At 36.9% G+C, this 9,966-nt stretch overlaps 1 protein-coding gene across 1 annotated transcript in view; it reads right to left on the reverse strand.

Moving 5' to 3' along the window:
• Positions 1–9,118, reverse strand: part of LOC112510820 (gamma-glutamylcyclotransferase 2-3) — a 20,122-nt gene extending 11,004 nt beyond the window's left edge. The window contains exons 1-2 of the mRNA XM_025116170.1: positions 9,089–9,118; positions 8,815–8,868 (exon numbers count right to left, since the gene is read on the reverse strand). Coding sequence (XP_024971938.1) covers positions 8,815–8,868; positions 9,089–9,118 — 84 coding nt within the window. The remainder of the gene's footprint in view (positions 1–8,814; positions 8,869–9,088) is intronic.
• Between the last annotated feature and the right edge of the window lie 848 nt (positions 9,119–9,966).

Raw genomic sequence — 9,966 nt, forward strand, 5'->3', positions numbered from 1 at the left:
TTTGTCTATATATATTAATCTCATTGTACTTGTAAACATTGTAGCACCTAAATAAAGAAAAACCTAGTTGCCCCCGTGGACTAGCACGATCAATCTGATCGTGTGAACCACGTAAATTCTTGTGTTCTTCTCTTGTTTTTTGGGTTGTGCGTATTGCGTGTGTAACGTTTGACCTAACAGTCGGAGGCACAGTTAAATACAGTTCGGCAGGTATTCTTACATTTTATGATTACCAATCAAATATAATATTTATTATATTCCTCGTTTTGAAGAGTGATTCTATCAGCTAAACCTGAGGCTTTTCATTTTAGAATTTGGATTGTCTCACATTATTTCATCCCTATCTGTAACTGTTTAGTCTCAACAGGTGTATCTTCATCGTCAGATGGATGTGATATATATGAAGCAACAATGTTGATCATAGGGCCAACATGTAAGGAAATCATAGTCACCTAATTGCGTAAATAAACTATAAAAAATTTAATAAACATCCCTACCCAAGTCACTCACAAACCAGTGCAATCATAGGGGCGTCAATAGCTTTTAAAATTGGGAAGTGTGTGTCTCCTAGCTTTCAGCAGTGAGAAATTTAGGTTTCTACAAAGATCAAGAGCCAACGGCTACTAAATTTGTGTTGGTTGCACAAGCAAGAAGTTTGCCAAGAAACCACAGGGCCTGTGGCCTAGCGGTATGTGAGTCCTTGGCTTCCTAGGAGGTCAAGGATTCAAACCTCACCAAAGGTGAGGAGGGTGTGTTAGTTTATTTGTTCTATTTGCCATATATAAATATTATATGCTTCAAAAAAAAGAAGTTTGCCAAGAAGGAATGTATAACATATTTTAATCATGTCAACAGCACAAAGAGCAAGGAGCCCAAACTTGAGAAAAATCTTGCAGCAAGAGCTGGGTTCGGATGCATTTCCAAACAGGTTGTCAACGCTACTACCAAAATCACAGAATTGTGCATTGGTTTGTTGCCAAGAGTTGCAACAATGTTGAAGACCATAGAGCATCACATTTATGCATATGAAGGATCTCATGAAATAATTTTTATGAACTGTTGGATAAGGTTACATATATCATGTGCTTCATCTTGGAGGATGTAGTATTCTTCGTGAAGAAGAAAGATAAAACAATGAGATTTTGTATTAAGTATCAACAGTCGAGCAATGTTATGACAAATAAATAAATAAATAAATATAAAAATCATGCATTAGTACATGTAAGTGAACTATCTTTATACATGCTACGGTCAATTCTTTATGTAACTTCTGATATAAAGCAATTTTTCATGATTACTAAAAATAACCTTGTAGTTTTGTAAAGAACAGTTTTTCGAAATCCAGCACTAGATGGAGATGTTCTTATGCATGACTTTTCTCTAGATTTATATATCCAAACGACACGTGTCCCTATACATTTTTTTTGGTAGAAGATCCCAACATTTGGCATACCAAAAGGCATAGCCAAGAACTCATCATGAAACAATTGGCATACCTACATTCCTTGTTCTCAGCTAGTGGTATCAAGTTAATCTTTTATAAGTAACTTGACCATCGCATGTATAAAGCAGGTGGTCGCCCTGGGATTAGTCGGCTCGCATAGCGGGTTGGATATCCAGGTTATTCAGGAAAAAAAAAAATAAATTGACCAAGGACTAAACTACACAAACTATTCTAGCACTCCTCAAGTTGGAACACAAAATCAGGTATGTGCAACTCGTAATCTCCCCACGGCAAACAGAAACATGTTCAAGAATGGAGATTCACTAAAGTACCTAGTGTCTTCTTCTGAACATAGTGACAATCAACCTCATTCTATGTCTTCTTCTCCTACTCAAATCGTAATATGACGTCGTGATATTTGGGTGCTATCAACTCTATTCCTTATCATAGCTTGTATGTATTCTCAAAATTTCATAACATAAAGCTTCATACTTTCATCGAATCATATATCGATACAAATACTAACATAAACTTTACATATATGGAAGCATTTTAAACATCAATTCAATAGCCTAGCTTACATATAACGTCTAACATAAGAACTATAACTCTTCATGCATGTCCCTTTAATGACTTACTCTCATATGTTGGAGATACATATATGGAATACTTGAGCATCTTCTAAAAACCATATCATTTGTAAGAAATAACATTTCAATACAGTGATACACTCATCATCATGCATAAACACCTCTCCTGCATAAAACATCATTTTGCAAACAATATTTTGAGATCTCATTACAACATGTAAGTCATACTCCTACACTCCTAATAAGTCCACTAACCCCAAGGTCCACCACTAAAGGCTACTTATGACAACAATTCGCAAGACGCCTCTACGCCAGATATCTAGTCGAATATATGTATAATGGACATACATAACATGCATAAAACTTTCATAAGCATGTAACACATATGTCATCATCATGAAATGCATCAAGAACATCTTAGCTATATAATGATATTATAATTTTCATGTGAGAACATCTTTTCAAACTCTTCATCTTGAGTAAAGCATTTATATAGCACACATGTATCCCATTAGTCACAAAATGTACTCACCTCGTTTGCTTAACCTCAAACTTGCCTTCTTCTGTTTCTCGTAATGGTTATGAACTGTGTCTTGACTTTGACCTTCATAACATCACCATGGTATGTATAACATGAAGATTATACCTTTGAATGGCTTCCTCCAAAAATAGGACAAGTGTTAAGTCCCACCATAACCCATACAAGGTTTGTATAAGAAGTTATAAGTGAAAAGCTTTGCAAAACACTTGAATAAAACATGTCAGTGCCCTATGCGACTTACCAATGACATTTGGAGTAGCACACCCTGGAATTTTGAACTTCTTTTGTAAAAAGTTATATTTCTCATCATTTTGAACCCTTAACCATAATCACTTGTTTATTCAATTCAAATATTGGATCCTAAATGGGGAGGAATCAGACATGGCACTTGATGGATATACCAAAGAGAAGAGAAGAATAGGGTGCATAAGAATCTTCACTTTGAAATCCAAGTCTCATGATCCTTGGAAAGATATAAGGCATGTTTGGTCACCAAAGCTTTCACTCTGAGTTATGGTATCGATTATTCCAAGAGTTTTCAGATCATTAAGCTCAATAGAATTTGTGTCTTCACCAAAACAGTAAAATTTAATTGGTATGCAACAATCTAAGACATAACACCTTTCTAAATAGTGATTTGGATGAAGAGGGGTTTATGGATGTTCCTCCACGTTTTGAAGACACGTTTGGCTCTAGTAGAAGTCACTTTATGGGAGAGCATGAAAACTTACACCAATGTAAATTGTCATGCCATGACAAGAAAGATGAATTGAATAATGATTTTTCACACTATCCTTTGATTATACAAGGTCCTATATATAGGGTATTTACAAAAGATAAAGGGAAACTAAATCAAGGAAATCATGGAAAAGATAACGATAAAGAAGGTAACAATTTCCCATAATTATAGAAACTATATTCCATAATTATAGGGATTCCTCCTGATCTATAAATGTACATTTCAACACTCCCCCTCAAGCAGAGGAATAGATGTTTTCCACTCCCAGCTTGGAAATAAGACCATGAAAACTCGAACAGTTTAGGCCTTCTGTTAGAACATCAGCTAGTTGAATCTTTGAGGGAACAAATCATATGCACACTAATCCTCCTTCCAGTTTCTCTTTAATGAAATGCCGATCTATTTCAATATGCTTTATCCTATCATGTTGAACAGGATCATAAGCAATATTGATAGCAACCTTGTTGTCGCGATAGAGCTTCGTAGGACCTTCCCATTTGATTTGTAAATCATTTATAGTAATTTCAACCATAATAACTCACATAATCCATGAGAAATGGCCCTAAACTCTGATTCTACAAAAGATCTTGCCACCACATTTTGCTTCTTGCTTCTCCATGTCACCAGATTACTTCCAAGGAAAATGCAATATCCTAATGTCGATCTATAATCCAATTTAGAACCAGCGTAATCAGCATTGGTGTAGGCTTCGAGAGTAAGAGTTTCATTCTTCTTAAATAGAGTGCCCTTCCCTGGATTACCTTTCAAGTAATGCAGTACCCTGTCCTTGGATCGTGAATGAACCGACTAATTACACTCACCGAGTAAGCTATGTCTGGCCAAATGTGAGCAAGATATATCAATCTGCCAACCAGCCTCTCGTACATTCTCTTGTCAACCGTTGGTGCTTCTTTAGCTTCACCCAACTTATGGTTCTGGGCAATTGGTGTAGATATTGGCTTACACCCACTCTTTCTTGTTTCTATCAATAAATCGGTCACATACTTCTATTGATATATGAAGATCCCTTGCTTGGAGTATGCCACCTCAATTCCTAGAAAGTATTTAAGTCTTCCTAATTCTTTTACCTCGAATTCTTTGATCAACCTTTCCTTTAATTTCATCTTTTCCCTCTCATCATTTCTTGTAACTATGATGTCATCCACATAGACAAGCTCCCCCTGTGGACGAGTGTTTAATTAAGAGAGTGTGATCCCCTTGACTTTGTTTATACCCAGACTCATTCATGACTTTTGCAAATCTCCCAAACCATGCCCTAGGAGATTGTTTCAATCCGTAGAATGCTTTTCTTAGCTTGCACACCTTATTACTCGTGTCAGCATTGAAACCTGGGGGAATACTCATGTATATTTCTTCATTTAAATCTCCATGAAGAAAGGCATTCTTTACATCATACTGCAAAAGTTTCCGGCCTAGGTTAGCAGCTAATGATAACAGAATTCTTACGGTGTTCATCTTTGTAGTAGTCAACCCCATAAGTTTGTGTGTATCCTTTGGCCACTAACCTTGCCTTATATCTCTCAAGGGATCCATCAACATTGTATTTTGTTGTAAAGATCCATTTACAATCAACAATGGTTTTTTAGACACATAATGAACCTTTTGTGCGTTAGAGATAGGCGTTAAGAGAGACATAGTGAGATAATGGATACAATGGTCGTTTAGAGCATTCTCTAGTCCCTTTTCTCTTGGAAATGGGTAGATCATCTTCGGTATCGGTGGAAGCATGATGTGTGTGTAAAGGTGGGTCAGCTCTTACCGTGTTCTCATTCCCAAGACATGAGTCATAGTTTTGGACTTGCGTTGGCGTAGGAAAGACCTTTCTTCTTGTATACACTTGAGGAGGATTTGGAGAATTGTTGTAGACATCGACCCTACTTGGGTTTGAATCAGGTTCATTGGATGGTTCAGATTCATTTAGAGGGGTGGATGACTCGGGTGCGACTTGTTCCTCCTCTACGGACTCTAATGTGGAGTCAACACTACGAGTTACGAGGTCAAGTTTTTTGAGTGGTTCAAAAGTTTCCCAAGAACTATCTTCCATCATTGAATTCTCCCCCTGAAGGGAGGACTTGGAGAAAAAAGGTTTGTTTTTTGTGAAAGTGACATCAACAGAGATGTACAATTTGTGGGATGAGGGATCGTAGCATTTGTACCCTTTTTGAGTAGATGAGTAACCAAGAAAGACATACTTAATGGCTTGAGGATCTAGCTTGCTTCTATGTTGGTTGTGGATGTGAACAAAGGCAGTGCACCCAAAATCTTGGGTGTGAGACCATTTGATGTTCTGAAGTGAGGGTAGAAGTCATTAGGAAGTTCCATGGGAGTTTTATTTCCCAATGTACGTGAAGGAAGCCTGTTTATCATGTGTGTGGAAGTAAGGACAGCTTGCCCCAATAGGATTTAGGAACATTTCCCTAGAAAAGCAATGCTCGAGTAGTGTTAAGTAAATGACCATTTTCCCTTTCAGCTACCCCATTTTGTTGAGGTGTGTTAACACATGAAGAATCATGGATAATGCCTTGTGATTCAAAGTACGATGATAAAATCTGGTAGAAATAGTCTTTGGCATTGTCGGTCCTAAAACTCTTTATTTTGACCCCAAATTGGTTTTGAATCATTGAGTGGAAGTTAGGTATAACATTGCTAACTTCATATTTGTGTTTAAGAAGGAAGTGCCATGTTACCCAAGTACAATCATCAATTAAGGATACAAACCAACGAGCCCCATAAACATTAGGTATGTTAGAAGGTCCCCATATGTCACTATGAATTAACTGGAATGGAAGAGAGCTCCTTTATTACTCATAGGAAAAGAAACACGAGTATGTTTGGTCAATTTGCAAATATCACAATGAAACTTAGAAATATCTAATCCTTGAAATAGATGAGGAAACATGACATTTAAAACTCTAAAGGACGGGTGACCTAAAAGCAGTGCCCTAAACACGGGTGATACAACCAGATTGTATCTTTATTAGATGAACTGAGAAAGGATGAAGGTGGAACGTTGCTTTTCTGGGAAAATTCAAGATGATAAAGGCCATTCCTTTCCTTAGCAAGTCCAATCCTCTTCCTCGAGTCTTGTTCCTGAAAAACACAATATGAAGAGGAAAAAATAGCACAACATTTAAGATCATGGGTGACTTTTTGGATTGAAACAAGGCTGGCTGACAGTTTTCGTACATGTAAGACATTTTTTTTAAGACAAGGTTGGGTGTGATATGTATATCTCCAAAACCTGCAACAGTTGCTAATGAGCCATTGGCTATTGTAATATTTTGGTTGCTAGGGCATGGAGTGTAATTATGAAAAAAATTGGAAGGTGTCATGATCAGTGGCACCGGAACTATTATCCATGAGTTGACAAGATTATTACTCGAGGCATTCAGACAAAAAGGAAAGGTGGTTTACTTGAAAGAGTTAAAGAGCAAGTTCCTGATGACTTTTCTAGAGAACCCAAAAAATTCTTTAACCTCTCAATTTCTTCATTGTTGAACTCTTCTCTTGCTGAAGTCTCCTCTGGTTTGGATTGCTCAACAATGTGTGCTTGAGATCTTTGCTGCCTCCATTGAGGTTTTTGTTGCCCCCCATGGGTTCCCCATTCACGACTCTGTTGTCCACCATAGTTTCCCCATTCTCTATTGGGTGGTTTCCCATTTAATTTCCAGCATTATTCTTTCGAGTGTCTTGGTTTATTGCAGCAAGTGAACCAAAGACTATCTCTGTTCTCCTGAGTTTCTTTTCCTCTGAACTTGGACAGATCTCTCCTCTCCTCATGTTGATTGGTCCTTGTTGCTAGGGCTGATCCGTCCATAGCTTGTTCAAGCATGACATTCCTCCTCCTTTCTTCTATTTTGATCAAAGAGATCACTTCTTCAAGTGATGGTGTGTCTTCTTTGCCAAGTATTTGAATCCTGACTTGATCAAATTCAGGATAAAAACCAGCCAAAAAATCATAGACTCGGTCTTTTTCAATGAAACTTTTTAAGATAGTTGCATCTGTAGGGCACTTCATCTCGAAAACTCGATAATGATCAAGTTCCTGCCACAGATTTTGCAATATATTTGCATATTCAGTGACAGATTTGTTTCCTTGCTTTGTGGCTGAGGTTTTAACCTTGATCTGGTATACTTAAGCCGCATCACGAGCCTTCGAATAAGTGCGGCGAACAAACTCTCTTATCTCTTTTGCAGTGGAGGGAAACATGCATGTATCACTGGTCATTGGGTCCATAGATTCCCATAGCCATGACATTATCATGGAATCTTCCTCGTCCCAAGTTCCAAATGTTGGATCATCTACAGCACGACCTGCTTTAATGAGGTGTTTGAGTCTCCCTTTGCCTTTCAAAATGTTCGGACAAATTGAGACCACTTGAGATAGTTTTTGTCATTGAGTCTATAGAGTGCCCGAATATTCTGCAGATCTCCAATTTTTTGGACAAAATTGGACTCATCGAAGGATTTAACAATGGTGGTGTCATTATTTGTGGGTTTTGTCATGATGAAGGAAAGGGAATTGCAAAAGAGAATAAGAAAAAGGTCGTTCAATCAAAGGAAATACAGCAATTAAGGCTGTTCGATCAGAAACACTTGCAACGATGAAAGTTGCACACTGAGAAGAGCAATTAAGGCTGAAAAAAAATAGAACAAAGGTTTTAGATTTCTGAGAGAAACCTAAAGCTCTGATACCATGACAAGAAAAATGAATTGAATAATGACTTTTCACACTATCCTTTGATTATACAAGGCCCTGCATATAGGGTATTTACAAGAGATAAAGGGAAACTAAATCAAGGAAAAGATACAAAAAAAGATAACGATAAAGAAGGTAATGGTATCTCATAATTATAGTTACTATATTCCATAATTATAGGGATTCCTCCTGATCTATAATATGTACATTTCGACATTCCCCATCTTTGTTTCACTTGTGGACCATGTATGATAATTTTAAGGTACCAAGCATGGAGTAAATATGACGTGCCCTTTTGTTGCTTGATGCTTGAATGTAAAGTTGCCACTTCCTCGTCTTTATTTGCTAGCACATCTCATGTCTAGCATAGAGTTAAGAGAGAGTACAATTTTTTTTCTTTTTTATTATATATGTAACTAATAGCTGTATTGATTCATAATCCCGAGTAAACTGATTTTACTTTATGTTTTTTGAGACAACCTCAAGTTTGTTAGCAGATAAAACAGTAAGGGGTGTGCAATCGCTATAAGGGCTCAGAGCTTGCTGCTACTTGACTTGGGGCAATCAAAGTTCAGTGAGATTGCTTAAAGCTCTGTCAAAGAAGCCCTTCTTATTAACTAAAATAATCCTCCCCAACAACCTATTAATTAATATTAAGACTAGCAGTTGAACCTTCATTGGCTGGTGCTTCCAGGTAAAATGAAACTCTACTTCATGTATGCACTAACATTATGAGCTTAAAAAATACAACACATAAATTTCAAAATTAGATAGCAATACCGTTAATGCCACTTCTTCGTCTTCCTTCCTTGACACCTTGTAGGCAACACCCCACTATAATAAGTTGGAAAATCATCAAACACTACATAAAATAAAACTAAACGTTTTGAAGATAAAATATGCTACAGGGGTACTATATCTAAAACATGATAAACAATAATAAGATGAATAAAAGTAGGGTTCAAAAAATACGGAATGGCACTCAATTATAGAAGTTACTTATTATATTTTAAATTTTAGAAGCATCAGGTTCCATCACTAAACATGGACAGACATCCATTGCCAAGACGTAACTGTTAGTCATTTAGCCTATATTGCTTTTATTAATATAGTCAACATAGTTTTTGATTTATCATTTTTACTTATATGTCGTCGCGTTGGTTTAACCATAAAATCAGGTTGAAATCTCTAACGATACATGTGTGTTGCCTCCTCCTAAATACTAAATAGTCCATAGACCTCAACTTAGATCATATCTTACTATAAAAGATAGTCTTAAAGCAAATATCACACTTGTCAAAGAATTTTAATCTGTTTTATTTTCCTTCTCAGCAGTAGTTATTTCTCTATGCTGATACGAATTACATGAAGCAAACAACACTATCAAATCCCGTTTGTACAGATTGCCTTTTTAACATAGAAATGTTGTATATCTGGAGAAATAATTATGTTTAAGGTACTCAATTGAATGCCAAGATGCATTTCCTCTCTTCTACTTTTTTCATCACATATTAGTGTTTCACCACATTGATTTTAAAGCATGCACCTTCTAGGGGATACAATCACTATTTGCATGTGCATTAGCCGTTCGAAGACCGCATACACATGATACAAATTCAACACGAAGTGCATTGGTGAGGGGTTGGAATTCAACATTGGGGAAAAGGGTACCACAAAAGCACCAGTTTTAGGTATCTAGACTCTATGATTCATAATGAGGGCGACATGGATGATGATATAGTAGCTAAAGCGGAGAGCTGCCAGGCATGTTGCGTGACAAGAAGATCTCGCTAAAACTGAAGGACAAATTTTACATTGTAGCCATTGGACCAACTATATTGTATGGATCAGAGTATTGGGCAATAAGGACGGCCCATGAGCAGAGGATGGAAGTTGCAGAAATGAGGATGCTTAGATGAACATGTGGTAGAT

The sequence above is a fragment of the Cynara cardunculus genome, assembly GCF_001531365.2.
Source record: "Cynara cardunculus var. scolymus isolate 2C chromosome LG 4, CcrdV1, whole genome shotgun sequence".
In the NCBI taxonomy this organism is placed as follows: Eukaryota; Viridiplantae; Streptophyta; class Magnoliopsida; order Asterales; family Asteraceae; genus Cynara; species Cynara cardunculus.